Genomic DNA, 17,329 nt, shown 5'->3' with positions numbered 1-17,329 from the left:
AGCAATGCCCCTGGGGCACCCCAATGTAAACCTCTCTCAGTCAGAAAAACATCTGTTCACCACTATTCTCTCCCTCAGTCCAAAGATGCGCAGGTTAGGTGGATTGGCCATGCTAAAATTGCCCCTTAATGTCAAACGATATACAGGGTAGGTGGGGTTGTGTGGTTACAGGGATAGGGTGGGGGACTGGGCCTAGGTGGGCTCTTTCAGAGGGTCGGTGCAGACTCAATGGGCCGAATGGCCTCCTTCTGCATGGTAGGAATTCTATGGTTCTATCTGTTAACTAATTTAATTGTGAAGTTACTGCTGTCCCTTTAATATCATGTGTGTCTATATTCCGAATAACTTTGTCCTGCTGCACTTTGTAAAATCCTTTTGATAGTACATACAACATCTATTCCACTACCTTAATAAATACTTTTTATTACTTCATCAAATAAGTCAGTCATGTTAATCAGACATGATTTTCCTTTTGACAAGTCTGTGCAGGTTGTCCGTTATCCATGTTTCTCTAAGTCAGAAATTATTTTGTCCTTGACAGTGGTCTCTAATATTTTTCACGTCATTGACAATTAGACTGATTGGCCTCTAGTAGCTCGGTTTATTCCTCTTTTTTGAAAGGGGAAGCAACATTTGAAATCCTCTGGTCTTCTTGAGCCACTCTTGAATCCAAAGAGGTTTGAAAGAATGTGGTTAGAGCTTCTCCATATGAGCTTCTTTCAACAACCTAGTGATGGATCTCATCTGTCCATCAGATTTATGATCTACGAGGGCAGCACGGTGGCCTAGTGGTTAGCACAACCGCCTCACGGCGCTGAGGTCCCAGGTTCGATCCCGGCTCTGGGTCACTGTCCGTGTGGAGTTTGCACATTCTCCCCGTGTCTGCGTGGGTTTCGCCCCCACAACCCAAAAATGTGCAGAGTAGGTGGATTGGCCATGCTAAATTGCCCCTTAATTGGAAAAAATAATTGGGTAATCTAAATTTTTTAAAAAAGATTTATGATCTACGGTCCCTTATAAAAGCAAAATCTTTTTATGTTGTGAGTTTAGTGCAAATCATTCCCATTCTACTGAATTATTTCATGAAAATTATTTATTTTGAATGCTTTGAGTTTTGTCAATGTTGCAGATTTAATTTAAAAAGTTTCCCAAGCATGTTTAAAAGAGGAAATAGGTTGTTATTACAAAAGCAAAATGTGGTAGCTGGAAATCTGAAATAAAATCAGAAAATGCTGGAACTGGTCAACACAACTAGAACATCTGGAACAGAGAAACAGTTAACAATTCAGGTTGGCCACCATTCATCAGAACCCAGAATCTGGAGAAGGAACATTGACTCTGTTAATTCTGTTCCTCTCTCCGCAAATGCTTCCAGACCTGATGAGAATTTCTAGTACTTTGTTTTCAACAGCTATTGTTCTTGCTACATGACAATTGCTCAATATATCTGCCCCCAACCTTGTAAAGTAGGAGATTCCATTTCAGTAATAAAGAAGGAACCTCATTTTTTAAAATGAGCAAGTTATGGAGAGTGCATTTTAAAAGTTTTGTTTATTTTTCTTCACACAGAGAATGGTTCTTCCTGTTATCCCACGAGGTGTTAAACCCAATGTACTGTCTTTTTGAATATGCTGGCAAGAGCAATTATTGTTTGCAGATAAATCCAGCATCAACGATAAATCCAGACCACCTTTCATATTTTTGTTTCATTGGACGATTTATTGCAATGGTGAGTAGGTAATTCCTGAATTGGTTAAATGTTAAGTTGAACATTCAAAAGGATTTATGGGTAATGTACTCGCTTCAGAGCCTTTGGCGCTTTCTTTTTGTATTGAAATGAAATGAAATGACATGAAAATTGTTTATTGTCACAAGTAGGCTTCAAATTAAGTTACTGTGAAAAGCTCCTAGTCGCCACATTCTGGCGCCTGTTCGGGGAGGCTGGTGCGGGTATTGCGAATAAATCTAAAATGAGAAGCTATTCAAATGTTATACTTCACACTGCACAATTTTATATACATTAGCCCATTTAATTTGACAAATTGAAATATTAACGCACTGATAAAATGTGATACCCTATTCAGTGAGTTTCTTTTTTTAAAAATTCAGAATACCCAATAATGTTTTTCCAATTAAGGGGCAATTTAGTGCGGCCAATTCACCTACCCTGTACATCTTTGGGTTGCGGGTATGAGACGGTGCTAAACACTGCACTGCCGTGCTGCCTGCCAGTGAGTTTATAATCTCAAATTGGCTGTCTGCAAAAAAAAGTTGATGAACTGAGGTGAGAATTGTTTTCCGAAGTCGGAAGACCTATTCAAGAAGCAACAGTTTTGTCTGCCATCTAGTGGTTAGTTTCAGTAATATTGGCAAATGCATGCTAGTAGGATACCTGCGCAACAGCTTGTATAGGGAGTTGAATATAAAACATAACACCTCATTAAATGGACACACTCTAGTTATTTTCTCCACTTTGCCAAGTAGGTGTTTTACGAGGACAGAGACATAACCAGAGAGATAACATTCAACAATGCTTTTATGAAATGAGTCAGTGGGAGGGGTGTTGAGGTAAACATTTTGTTTTACCTACCTCGAATTCAAACAAAACTAAGTCTCGCTAAAGGCTAAGAAATTTAAACTAAGTTGATGAAATGCATAAACTGTAACTTGTATAGTTTGCTGCCTTTTTAGATAAGGAAAAAGCCGGCAGGATGGATGAACACTCTCACCATGTAACATGTTACAGAAAGGGGGGGTGAGTGAAAAGGAATGTGGTAGAGGACACTATAGTCAAGGGCTCGATCTTGTTCGCTGCGTCATGGGTAGAAGTTACAAACATACAAAATAGGAGCAGTGGTAGGCGATTTGGTCCATTGACTTTGCGCTGCAATTCAATATGATCATGGCTGATAGGTTGGTGTTTCAAGTTGCACAGTCCCATCTACCACCAACATTCTTTGATTCCCTGGCCGAACAAGAATCTATTATCTATGCCTTAAATATTTAATGACCCCGTTTCCACCACTTTTTCAGGCAGAGTTCCAAAATTCCATAATCTTCTGAGAAAAATTCTTCTAATCTCTGTTCTATAAGTTCGACCCATAATTTTAAATCTGTGCCCCCTAGTTCTGAATTCTACCCGCAAGAGGAAACATCCTTTCAATGCCCACCCTTTCAAGTCTATTCAGGATGTGGAGATGCCGCCGTTGGATTGCGGTGAGCACAGTAAGAAGTCATACAACACCAGGTTAAAGTCTAACATGTTTGTTTCAAACACTAGTTTTCGGAGCACTGCTTCTTCCTCAGGTGAATGTTCCTCAGGTTTTACCTGAGGAAGGAGCAGTGCTCCGAAAGCTTGTGTTTGAAACAAACATGTTGGACTTTAACCTGGTGTTTTAAGACTTCTTACAAGACTATTCAGGATCTTGTATACTTCAATCAAGTCACCTTCTAAACCCAAGTGGAAATAAACCCAGCCTGTCCAACCTTTCCTCATAAGGCAAGTGACCATTCCTGATCTCAATCTAGTAAACCTCCTCTGAACCGCCTGCAACACTTTCCTTCATTCCTTAAATAAGGAGACCAAAACCGCACACGAGGCAAGATGTGGTTTCACCAATGCCCTGTATAACTGAAGCATGACGTCCTTACTTTTATGGCCAATTCCTCTCATAATGAAGGATAACGTTCCATTAGCCTTTTGATTATGTGTTATACCTGCATTTAAAAAAAATTTAGAGTACCCAATTATTTTTTTCCAATTAAGGGGCAATTTAGCATGGCCAATCCGCCTAACCTGCACATCTTTGGGCTGTGTGAGTAAAACCTATGCAGACACAGGGAGAGTGTGCAAACTCCACACCAACAGTGACCTAGGGCCGCGATCGAACCCGAGTCCTCAGCTCTGTAGGCAGCAGTACTAACCACTGTGCCACCGTGCTGCCCTATGTTGCACCTGCATACTAACATTTTGTGACTCATGCACTCGAACACCTAGAGAACTCTGCATCTTGGAATTCTGCAGTTGTTCTCCGGAAGTAATACTATTTTTAGTCTTCCTGCCAATGTGAACAACTTCACATTGTAATTCATCCATTTTTTCCAACTCACTCAACCTATTTATATCCGTCTGCAACCTCCTTATGACTTCTTCACAACATTCTTTGCTACCTATTTAGTATTGCCTGCAAATTAAGTTGTGTTGCCTGAAAATTTAGCTACCATGCCTTCGGGATGACCACCCCCTCCTGTTTCTCCCACCCCAGCAATTAATATACATTTTAAAAGGTTGAGGCAGCAGAACAAACTCCTGCATCATAACCTGCCAATCAGCCTGAGACCCATCAGGAGAGATTACATAAATTGGGGCTGTTTTCGCTGGAGTTTAGAAGGTTAAGGAGTGATCTGATTGAAGCATTCAAGATAGCTGGGTAGATGAAGATAATCTATTTCCACTCGTTGGGTATTCTAAAACTAAGGGGTGTAGTCTTAAAAATTAGGACTAGACCATTCAGGAGAGATGTTAGAAAGCACTTTTTTACTCAAAGGGGGTAGAGATTTGGAACTTTCTCCCAAATGCAGCAGTTGAAGCTCGCTCAGTTGTTAATTTAAAATCTTCTGAAATAGATAGATTTTTGTTAAACAAAGATATTAAGGGATATGGCCAACAGCAGGTAATGGAGTTAGGCCACAGATCAGCCATGGTGTCATTAACCAGCGTTCTGGTGAATTGAGTAACTGGACCGGTCGGTGGCACCCTCAATTAATACTGGGGACATGGATTATTAAATGAGGATAAATTTTCAAGTTTGTCAAGCAGAGTTTTAATCTGGGTAAAATCATGCAGATGTGTTGGGGAAGAACAGAGTTTACCAAAGGTAATCGTGATTAAGGTGACATCTGGGAAAATAATAAAAAGTTGAAGCTTTAGGCATTATATCTAAATACATGAATCATCCATGACAAAATAGATGAAGCAATAGCACAAAACAAAATAAATGGGTTTCATCTAATACTTATAGCAGATTAAAGTCCAACAGTTTATTTGAAATCACAAGCTTTCTGAAGTCTGATGAAGGAGCAGTGCTCCAAAAGCTTATGATTTCAAATAAACCGTTACATTACCAACACATTAACCTGGTGTTGTGAGCCTTCTTACTATGCCTATCCCAGTCCAACGCTGGCATCTCCACATCACATATAACAGAGATGTGGCTGTAGATGATCAGGATTGGAAATGAAAGAGACAGACAAATTGGAAAAGAAGGGTTGGGGAGCACTGATATTAAAGAATAGGCTAAAGAGAGTCGAAAATAATGTTGGCTCAGAAAACCAAGATACAAAATCAGTTTGAGTGGAACTAAGGATCAACAAGAAAACATTGAGGTGGAAGAAAGGTGGGCCATTTCCTCCCACTCCGCTACAAGATTCAACGTGCTCCTCTCAGATGCATAGTTAATGAACTGAATGGGACAAGATCTCGCTCCAATTTTTCTGGCCACCGAACATAGCCTCCAGAATAGAAGAGTCTGCCCTGTTGAGAGTAGTTTATTGGTCCCCTAACAGTAGCTGTAGTGTTAGGCACAGTACAAATCAGGAAATTTGAGATGCATGAAACAAGACAGTGAAAAATTTGGAACTTTAATGTTTATAGGAGGGCGCACCGAATTGGCAGTAATAGTGTGGAAGATGAGTTCTTGGAATGTATTCTAGATCAGTGTGTCAAATAATTAATTAAGCAAACTCAGGCCTGGTTAGCACTTGGATGGGGGGCTGCCTGGGAAAAGCAGGTGCAGTTGGGTGGGGTGGCATAGTGGTTAGCACTGCTGCCTCACAGCTCCAGGGACCCGGGTTCAATTCCGGCCTCAGGTAACTGTGTGGAGTTTGCACTTTGCCCCCGTTTCTGCGTGGGTATCCTCCAGGTGCTCCGGTTTCTGCTTGCAGTTAAAAGATGTCCAGGTTAGGTGGATTGACCATAGTAAATTGCTTTGACAAAGGGTCATCTGGACTCAAAACGTTAGCTCTTTTCTCTCCCTGCAGATGCTGCCAGACCTGCTGGGGTTTTCCAGCATTTTCTCTGTGGTAAATTGCCTCGTAGTGTCCAAAAGGTTAGGTGCGGTTACGGGGACAGGGTGGGGCGTGGGTTGCGGTTGGGTGCTCTTTCATGGGTCAGTACGGACTCGATGTGCCAAGTGGCCTCCTTCTGCACTGTCAATTCTGTGATAGGGAATAGATCATTTTAGATCATGTTTAATGCAAACTGACAAAGTTTAATGCATATAAAATCAAAATGCTCTGCTGCTGTAAAAATCTGAAATATAAACAGAAAATGCTGGAAATACCCAGCAGGCTAGGCAACGCTGTGGAGAGAGAAACAGAATTGACATTTCAAGTCAATAACCTTTCATAAGAACTGGTTAATTAATTGCCACTTCAACAATTGTGGATTAATTAAGGTAAGCCAGCACTGACTTATTAAGGGAAAATCACATTTAACTACTTAAATCTTTAGTGAAATAATAGAGAGGTTTAATATAAAAACAGGGAGGGTTGATGAGGATGATGTGGTGTACATGGACTTCCAAAAGTCATTTGGTGAAATGCCACATAGCAGGCTTATCAGCAAATAAGAATATGGAGTAAAAGGGACATTGGCAACATGGATACAAAATTGGCTGCGTAACAGAAGACAGAGCAGTGATGAAAGGTTGTTTTTTTTTTTGGACTGCAGGAAAGAATACAGTGCAGTTCCTCGGGCCACTGTTTTCTTGGTGTACACTAATGATCTAGCCGTGGGTATATAGGGCACAATTTTAACATTGATGGCATAAGCTGCTGGAATGGGTGGACAAGCGACAGATGAAATTCAATGCAGAGAAGTGTGAAGTGATTCATTTTAGTAGAAAGAACATGGAGGGCCAGTATAAATTAAAGGGTACAATTTATTGGGTGCAGGAACAGAAGGACTTCTGTGTCTAAGTTCACAAATCACTTAAGGTGGCAGAACAGGTTAAGAGCCTGGGTAATAAAGCCAATGTGATTCTGGGCTTTATCAATAGGAATAGAGAGTACACAAGCAAAGAAGTTACAATAAACCTATGTAAAAGGTTATTTCAGTCTCGACTGATGTACTGTTTCCAGTTCTGGGACCAAACTTTCAGAAAGATGTGAAGGCATTGGAGAGAACATACAAAGATTCTTGAGAATGGTTCCAGGGACTAAGAACCTCAGTTATGTGGATAGATTGGAGAAGTTGGAACTGTTCTCCTTGGAGAATAGGAGATTTAACAGAGATGTTTAAGACGATGAAGGGTCTGGACAGAGTAGATAGGGAGAAACTGTTTCCATTGGCAGAATGGTCGAGTATGAGAGGGCATTGATGTAAGATAATTAGCAAAAGAAGCAATGGCGACATGAGGGAAAACTAATTTTCATGCATGCGGATGGCTAGGATGTGGAATGCACTGCTTGAAAATTGTTGGAGGCAGATGCAATCATGGCTTTTTAAAGGAAATTGAATAATTATCTGAGGAAAAAAATGTTGCCAGGCGACAAAGTAAAGATAAGGCAGTGGAACGAGGTGATTGAGAAATTATCAGTGCGACATAGCTGAATTTTGCAGCCAAAATGTTTGTTTAATGTCTCAGACTTTCCTGATTCCCTATTATATTTTCTCCTGTGTCTGCCTCTAAAGGACCCATGTTTACTTTCATTCTCTTCCGTTTTGCATACTTATGGAAGTGGAGAGCTAGCACGGGCATGACAAGCCAAATGGCTCATCCTGTGCTGTAACCATTCTTCGATTCTATAATAACCATGCAGTAAAAAAATCACTGGGGGTATAATACTAAAAGATTGAATTGTATTGAGAATATTTAATGAAGTGTTAAACTCTCAGCAATAAAACAGCCATGTATCCATGAAGGGTGAATTAACTAAGGTAGAATGGGGAAACTAGATTAAATGATATAGTAGATAAATAATGGCAATCATTGATGTATAATTTGCAACAAATATATATTCCATTAAAGGATAAACACCCCTTGGGAAAAGTGGTCCAACTGTGGCTAACCAGATAAATTAAAGAGAATAAATTAAAGGACGAGGCTTATAATTGTATCTAATATAGTTGAAAGCCTGGGGATTGGGAAAATTCAGCAGAGGATTACCAAGAAATTGATAGGGAGATAAAATATTAGAGTGAAGCAACAAGAGACATAAAGATAGATTGTATAAGTTTCTATTGGTGTTCAGAAAGAAAGAGAGTGGAAGTCCATTGGAGGCAGAGACAGGAGAAAATATATTGGGGAATAAAGAAATGTCAAAGTTGTTAAACAAAACGCTTTGGTTGAAAAATTCAGATTTATTGCACTGTATTTCTGATGCTACGGCTGATGGCTTTGGTGAAAAGTTTCTGTCCACTTCCAGTGTGGTTCACATTGAACATCATGTTGTTGAAGGCATTAGCGTAAGCGTTTCATGCATGTGCCATTATAATATAGATTGGATAGATCATGGTAGTAGTTAGTGTCTTACGCTGATTTGATATCTGACGTACCATTTTTAAACTCTCTGCTCTAATTAATGCCATCTCTAAACATGCACAGCGGAATATTTAAAGACATTATCATCAATTCATCAGCAGATGAGTTACCTTCTACGATCTACTTGCACTTGCAGAGTTTGTGGAAGTACCTGGGTTGTTGCAGTGAATCAGAAAAACTGGCAAAGTATGCTTGGGGCAGCACGGTAGCACAGTGGTTAGCATTGTCGCTTCACAGCGCCAGGGCCCCAGGTTTGATTCCTGGCTTGGGTCACTGTCTGTGCGGAGTCTGCACGTTCTCCCCGTGTCTGCGTGGGTTTCCTCCAGAGCTCCGGTTTCCTCCCAAGGTCCAAAAATGTGCTGTTGGGTAATTTTGCCATTCTGAATTCTTGCTCAGCATACCCGAACAGGTGCTGGAATGTGGTGACTAGGGGCTTTTCACAGTAACTTCATTACAGTGTTAATGTAAGCCTACTTGTGCCAATTAAGATTATTATTATTTTAGTGGTACTAGACTTTGGGAATTTGTGTGCTTCTGAAAAGCCATGGCGTACATAATTTGGTCTTGAGGGCTATAGTTGCAGTTTTCCTTTGTCCACAGCATTGGAAAGAAATGGAGCAGAGGCAGCAAAGAAGAGAAACTCATTTCAACGAGAGGAGGAGGAGTGCTATCAACAGAAAGATCTTCAGGATGCACTTCTACCTGCATCTAAGGCAGAAGCAATGTGCTTAATGTCATTGCTTCAAAAATAGGTGGACAGATAAGTGTGCCACCACTTAGAACCAGATCTTTAGCCTTAAAGCAGGGTGAGGACAATGCTACCAGTGCTGATCAAGGTGACAGTGATCCAAATTTCTTTTATCCGTGGCTCCTTCCATGCTGAAACCGGCGATATTCTAAACATATTGCAGTTTTCTATCCACCATTATGCCCAGAATTCGCTGACTTTTCAAACAAAAAGCATGAGGAGTGGGCATGTGACTTGCCATGGTGCAGGATGCCATCAACTACACACACTTGACTTTGTTGGTACGCATTTCAGTTGTGAGATGTCCCAAAACCACAAAGGGTATGACTGACTCAGTGTGCATTTGGTGTGCTCATTGTGTTGGTGAATGCCTGCTCTTTTGACGGCCGTCATGATTAGTTCATTCTGTGCTAGCCCTGTAATCTTCCAGTCACCATTTGAACTAGAGGGCAGGTGCTTGGTGACGCTGTTGCCATCGCTCCGCATTGCAAACCAGTTGTCCAGCCAACTGAGCTAACTGACCCCCACTGATGCACCAGATACGCATCACATTGGGTTTGTAACTGTTTTTATGGGGTTGACTACCAATTCTATGCTGGAAAGAATGGGTTACAAATCCTGGGAAAAAGCTTGTGCCAAGTTGAAGCCAGACTGCTTTATATTCCTTCGTCCGGACAATAGGCACTCTGGCACGAATGTCAAATACTTTATTGTGCATGCCAATCAACCTTTTCCCATCAAAGTCCTCATCTTAGTCCTCTGCAGCTGAATACTTATTCATCCTCACCTTCCAGCACACTGGCACCTGCGCTTATCCTTTTACCCTGACCTGGCTGCAGCCCACACATGTCTGCTGTCTCACCATGTGCAGATCCAGACTCTATAAGTTATCCTCTAAAGTACACACCTTTCCAGTAACTGCACAGGTGGCTTCAAGTGTTAGATAGGATAATGTTGTTTCATCCTCTTCAATCTCCTAGGTCCTCAACCTCAGCTGACCATGTGCTAGTACTTTGTTATCTGAAAGAATAAAATGTATGGTTGAGGGTGAGGGAAGTGGTGGAGAAAAGGAAGAGGTGCATTGTTTCTTTATCAGGTGCTTGTATATTACAGTGGAGTGGGGGTGGAATTTGAGAATGTGGATTAGGCAGGAGCATATACTCCAAAATGGCTTCAGCTACACTCCTGGCCACAGCCTCAGTAATGGCTGCCTCAATTATTCCTAGCACCATTTTCCTCATGTGGATCAGCAAGTGCAGCCTTGCCTGCTACATGGAACTACATGGAACAAAATCATGCATACCGAATAATGAGGTGTCAATCTAGTGAAGCTACAACACAGGACTACTTGTGTGCCAAACAACATAAGCAGCAAGTAATAGACAGAGCTAAGCGATTGCACAACAAATGCATCAGATCTAAGTTCTGTAGTCCTGCCACACGCAGCGATGAATGGTGGGGGACAATTAAACAACTCACTGGAGGAGGCAGCTCCATAAATATTACCATTTTCCATGACGGAGGAGCCCAGCACATGTGTGCAAATAACAAGGCTGAGGCATTCACAACAATCTTCAGCCAGAAGTGCCGAGTGAATGATCCATCTTGGTCTCCTCCAGAGATCCCCAGTGTTGCAGATGTCAGTCTTCAGCCAATACGATTCACTTCAGGTGATATCAAGTAATGGCTAAAGGCACTGGGTACTGCACACGATATAGGTCCTGACAATATCCCGGCAATAATACTGAAGACTTGTGCTCCAGCACTGGCCGCATCCCGTGCCAAGCTATTCCAGTACAGCTACAACACTGGCGTCTACCCGGCAATGTGGGAAATTGCCTAGGTGTGTTCTGCACACCAAGAAACAGAACAAATCCAAACCAGCCAATTACCGCCCTATCAGTCTACTCTCCATCATCAGCAAAATGATGGAGGGAGTCATCAACAGTGTTATCTAGCGGCACTTACTCAACAATAACCTGTTCATGACGCTCAGTTTGGGTTCCGCCAGAGTCACTCAGCTCCTGACCCATTACAGACTTGGTTCAAACATGGACAAAAGACTGAATGCCAGATGTGAGGTGAGAGTGAGTGCCCTTGACATCAAGGCAGCATTTGACCGAATATGGCATCAAGGAGCCCTAGCTAAATTGGAGTCAATAGGAATCATAGGAAAACTCTCCATTGGTTGGAGTCATACTTGGCACAAAGGAAGATGGTTGTGGTGGTTGGAGTTCAATCATCTCCGCTCCAGGACATCACTGCAGGAGTCCCTCAGGATAGTGTTCTAGGCCCAACCACCTTCAGCTGCTTCATCAATGACCTTCCATCATAAGGTCAGAAGTAGGAATGTTTGCGAATGACTGCACAATGTTCAGCACCATTCACGTCTCCTCAGATAATGAAGCAATCCATGTCCAAATGCAGCAAGACCTGGACAATATCCAGGCTTGGGCTGACGAGTTACATTTGTACAACACAAGTACCAGGCAATGACCATCTCCTACAAGAAAGGATCTAACCACTGCCCCTTGACATTCAATGGCATTACCATCGCCGGGTCCCCCAGAATCAACATCCTGAGGGTTACCATTGATCAGAAACTGAACTGGACTAGCCATATTAATATTGTGGCAACCAGGACTGGTCAAAGGCTAGGAATCCCATAGCAAGTAACTTAACTCCCCCCCCCCCCCCCCCCCCCCCCCCCCCCCCCGTCATCTACAAAGCATAAGTCAGGAGTGTAATGGAAAAATCTCCACTAGCCTGGATGAGTGCAGCTCCAACAACACCCAAGAAGCTCGACACCATCTAGGACAAAGCAGCCCGCTTCATTGATTCCCCATCCACAAACATTCAAACCCTACACCACCGCCGACGAACAGTGGCAGCCGTGTGTACCATCTACAAGATGCATTGCAGTAACTCACCAAGGTTCCTTCGACAGCGCCTTCCAAACCCATGACTACTCCCATCTAGAAGGACAAGAACAGCAGATACCTGGGAATCCCACCACCTTGTGGTTCCCCTCTAAGTCACTCCACCCTGCCTTGGAAATATATCGCCGTTCCTCCACTGTCGTTGAGGCAACACCCTGGAACTCATTCACAACAGTACAGTGGGTGTACCTATACTTCAAGGACTGCAGCGGTTCAAGAAGGCACATCGCCACCACCTTCTGAAGGGCAACTAGGGATGGGGAATAAATGCTGGCCTAACCAGTGACACTCGCATCCCATAAATGAATTTTAAAAAACTGCTGTTGTTGTCTATTATAGACTTGTCCAGCAAAAGTGATGGCAGTATCTCTGTCTATCATATTTGGTTGGTAATGTGCTTATCACAGTTGAATAGCTGACACTGTGTGTAAGATCTGAGGTTTGAATATGTGGCTTGCAGCAGTACTAGGTGTTTGAGGGTGAGGTGTGAAGTATATGAGTGTGAGATTTGAGTTGTAGTTGAAATAGATAGGTGATTATGGAGGTTTAGTGAATGGTGCAATGTGTGGGGCAAACTGTGGTACAGTTGGTGGAATGTGGCACATCATGATGCATTCATTGATCTTGATCACTCATTTAGGTCATTTGGAGATGTGGTGGTGTAATGGTATTGTCACTGGGCTAGTAATCCAGAGTCCTAGGGTAATACCATCAGGCCCAGGTTTTGAATTCCACTTCTGCAGATGATGAAATTTGAATTCAATAACAATCTGGAATGAAAATTCTAATGATGACCATGAAATGTGTAATGTCCTTTAGGGAAGGAAATCTGCCACCCAACCTGTCTACCTTACATATGACTCCGGATCCACAGCAAAATGCCCTGAGCCTAGCAAGCTTCTTAGTTCAAGGGCAATTAGGGATGTGCAATAAAATGGTTCCTGTGGATTGGAAGGTAAGAAATGTAACCCCAACTCTTGTATAAAGGAGGGAGAGAAACAGGCTAGTTGGCCTGACATCAGCAGTAAGGAAAATGTTAGTATCTATTTATAGGCATTAAACTTTAACATGTCACTTAGAAAATCATGATATGATTGAGTAGAGCCATCACAGATTTATGAAAGGCAAATTGCGTTCAGCAAATCTATTGAAATTATAATGAGCCGGCTAGATAAAGGAACATGTTGATGTGACATTTTTGGATTTTCAAGAAGCAAGTTATAAGGTGCTACACTAGAGGTTATTGGACAAATTTAGGACTCAAATATTGGGATAAAATATTAGTTTGATTGGTCAATACACAGTAAACAGTAGGAATAAACGGGCCATTTTTGGGTTTGCAGGGAGTAACTAGTGTGTACTGCACAAAGCTTGGGCTTCAGCTATCTACAAACTATTTCAACGAGTTAGATGAGGGGATCAAATGTAATATATTCAGGTTTGCTGATACCAAACTAGATGGAAAAAGTAAATTGTGAAAAGAGCAACAAGCGGCTGCAAAGGGATATAGACAGACTAAGGAAGTCAGAAAGAACACAGCAGATGGGTATAATGTAGGGAAATGTGATGTTATCCACTTTGTAGGCAAAATATTTCTATTATTTAAGAATATTTCTTAAGAAGTGAGAAATGGTGGTATTCAGAGGAATATGGGTCATCTTTTATATGAATTACCGAAAGGTAACATGGCTGTGCTTGGATAGTGATGGCTTGACATTGAGAAAAACCTGAAAGGCGATGCATCTCCTCCAGTAGTTTCTCGATTACCTCATTGTTTTCATTGAATCGTGAGTGAATATTTTCACTGTACACATGCGACTCTTGAGTTTCTTTGAAAGACTCCTTCATGACTGCCTGTTTGAGCATTGGGATGCAGTGCAGTATTGAAGGAGTGTTATGTTTATTTAGAGGTACCATCTTATTGATGAGATGTTAAATTGAAGCGTGTCTACTTTGTTAGGTGAATATAATAGATAGCAATATTCAAAGAAGATCAGGGGCGTTTTCCGAGTGTTTGGGCTAACATTTGTTGGCATGGTGGTTAGCATTGCTGTCTCACAGCACAAGGGACCCAGGTTTGATTCTGGCATTGGGTGGCTGTGTGGAGTTTGCACTTCCTCCCCGTATCTGCATGGGTTTTCTCCGGGTGTTTCATCCCACAGTCCAAAGGTGTGCTGGTTAGGTGGATTGGCCATGCTAAATTGCCCCTTAGTGTCCAAAGATATGCAGGTTAGATGGGGTTATGGGGATTGGGTGGGGGAGTGGGCCCAGGGCCCAGCTCTTTCACAAGGTTGCGCAAACTTGATGGGCCAAATCGCCTCCATCTGCACTGTAGGAATTCCATGGGTCTGTCCCTCACCAGTATTACTAAAACAAGTTATTGTGCCATTTAATTCATTGCTGTTTTTGAGATCTTGCAGTGTGCAAATAATTTTTTCTATACTTGAAAAGTTGTTCACAGTTTGCAAAACACTGGAAAATCCTGAAGTCATAAAAGGCGATGCATTAATGAAAAAATGTTTCTTTTAAAATGCTTTCCTAATGCTAACGGTTGTATTCCTCCCACCTCTCCCTGAGGTATAGATTGAATACTGTAAAGTAATAGACCAGCATTCAGATGGATTCCTTTGGTAGCCTTCTCAGAACATAGAACGTACAGTGCAGAAGGAGGCCATTCGGCCTAACGAGTCGGCACTGACCCACTTAAACCCTCACTTCCACCCTATCCCCGTAACCCAATAACCCCTCCTAACCCTTTTTTGGACACTAAGGGCAATTTAGCGTGGCCAGTCCACCTAACCTGCACGTCTTTGGACTGTGGGAGGAAACTGGAGCACCCGGGGGAAACCCACGCAGACACTGGGAGAACGTGCAGCTTCAATTGCAGAGGGTACTAGCAGAATCCCTGACTCTGTGCGAGCACCTTACTTCTGTAATGGAGTTGGGATGGTGTTTCAGAACTGGCATCAGGGCAGCAAGGTTTATTGGCCACTTTCCAGTCTGTGGCAGAATTGTGAGCAGGTATGTGGAGGAAGCTCTTGTAAGACACCTGATTGATCATTTTGTAAAATTAACTGATCTGGTCAACTGGTAGAACCCAGTTTTGCTGGGGGAAGAGACAAAAGCAGCAGTTAACAACACTTTGAGGGCTCTTTGTTATCCGTCAATTTCTAGTATCTATCAGGAATGAAATCCCTGCATTCCATCATGCTAGATAATTGAGGTTTGAGCATATGTGTTTATACCCATATTTTATCAAAATCCTGCAAGTTTCTTTCACGTGCTTAAAAAACTTTTGTTTCGATGTTTCTATTTTCTGTTGAAATTGATCTGTTTGTGCAAATCAATAAGATTTTTTTCATTGGTAGACTAGACTGGCTCCTTCTGGAAAAATTGGGCCGAGGGGAACGTGCTAAATGGATCCTTTATAAATAAAGGAAGTATCTGGACAGATTCCAGAGAGTGTAATTTTGACTCCGTTATTATGCTTGCTGGAATCAATTAAATATTTATTATCGGGATACTTAGGAATGAACTGTCTGTACACTATATGAATCTCCTCCAGTTGAGATCTATTTTGCAATCCTCAGGAAAATGAACAAAGAAACTGACAAAGCTGCAGTTAATATTTTGATGAATAAAATATTGACTGTAATACTTGAGCGTTGAGTATGGGGAGGTTGAAAACATCTAAAGAACCTGAAAGCCCAGGTACACAGAGGTCTTGCCAAGCCATGTTATCATTTGTTAAATCCACTTCCCACCCAGCAGCCAATGAAATTTTACAGCCTGGCCAGCAACAATGACAATTGGTGATGGACAATAAATGCTGACCAGGTCAATGGCTCCCAAATTCTGGGAATGAATAAATAAAAACACACCGAAAGAGAAGATCTGTGACAGGCGGCGGTAACTGGGAACCCCCGGGAAGTGTCCCCAGCAATTGTGGGAGATGAAGAGCACCTTGTGGACAGAGTGGGAATAATCATGGGCTGGATTCTCCGTTTGGGAGACTAAGTCCCCACGCCGGCGTGAAAATGGTGGTATTTTACGCCAAGAAAACTGGTGCAAAACAGCCACTGAATCCCTGCTCGGGGGAGGGGGGGAGGTGGTGGGGGGGCTAACAGACTGGCAGCGGAGAGCTCCCAGCTCTAGCTGCCGATACAGCCCGGAGCATTGCTGGGTCCGTGGCCATGCATGTGCATGGTGGCGGCCTGCAGTGGCCGCGCAGTGCTTCATGGCGGACGCAGCCCGCAGATCCAGCCTGCAAAAATAGTCTCCCCCCTCGGCTGGCTTGCATGCCCCGGACCGGTCCTCCCCCGACTGTGGCGGCACTAAACTGAGTCCGTAGCCGCAACGCTGAGTTCCCGATGAGTGAGACCACACATGTTCCACACCGTCGGGAACCTGGCTGATCGGGGACAGAGCATCGCGGGGCGGGCCTTAGGCAATGCCCTGAGGCCGTGAATACGGCAGACAGTGTACTCCAAGAGTAGCCCTCTTTTCAAGGGGCGGAGCATCGTGAAAACGGCACCGCCCCGATTTCATCATCATTGGAGATTCTCCGCCCTGTCGCCGAATGTGATTTCAGCGTCGGGATCGGAGAATCCAGCCCCATATATCATGGAAAGGTGAGGTTCAGAGGGGTCCAAAGATTTCATGAGGGTCGAGCAGTCCTCTCTCGCCCTCCACAAGTATTGGAAAAGGTAGCTCCTTTCACCATTTCACTACCGAGTTTCCTGATTGCTGGGTTTAAATCGATCTCTCGATTACGTTCTTGAGCGTGATTTAGTTATGTCAATGACAGAGTCGTCTCTCCAAGGTGAATACTTGGATGCTACCAGATCCATCGCTGCAAAAATGGCAATGGCACATTTACCATAGGTTTGGGTCAAATTTCTCGTATTTGATGCTTCACCCCTTTTTCACCCATCATGGTAAAGGGTTAATGTCAAAGCCATAATATCTTTATCTGAGGTTTTGTTCACAAATATTATCTCAATAATCAAAATAAGGAGCGAGAAACTAATCAAGAAATTTGATTTATTTAACTGCTACTTGATCTTGACCCAGTCAATTTAGTGTGATCTGCAATTCTG

The 17,329-nt window shown here is 42.6% G+C and overlaps 1 protein-coding gene across 2 annotated transcripts in view; it reads left to right on the top strand.

Annotated features, from left to right (window-relative positions):
- The window catches only part of LOC119972433 (NEDD4-like E3 ubiquitin-protein ligase WWP1), a 291,224-nt gene that overhangs the window by 234,304 nt on the left and 39,591 nt on the right, over positions 1 to 17,329 (top strand). For both annotated transcript variants that reach the window (XM_038809115.1, XM_038809116.1), the window contains one exon: positions 1,570 to 1,729. In XM_038809115.1, coding sequence (XP_038665043.1) covers positions 1,570 to 1,729 — 160 coding nt within the window. The remainder of the gene's footprint in view (positions 1 to 1,569; positions 1,730 to 17,329) is intronic.

Source organism: Scyliorhinus canicula, chromosome 10, assembly GCF_902713615.1.
Source record: "Scyliorhinus canicula chromosome 10, sScyCan1.1, whole genome shotgun sequence".
NCBI classification, from domain to species: Eukaryota; Metazoa; Chordata; class Chondrichthyes; order Carcharhiniformes; family Scyliorhinidae; genus Scyliorhinus; species Scyliorhinus canicula.
This window is presented reverse-complemented; position numbering and strand designations above follow the sequence as displayed.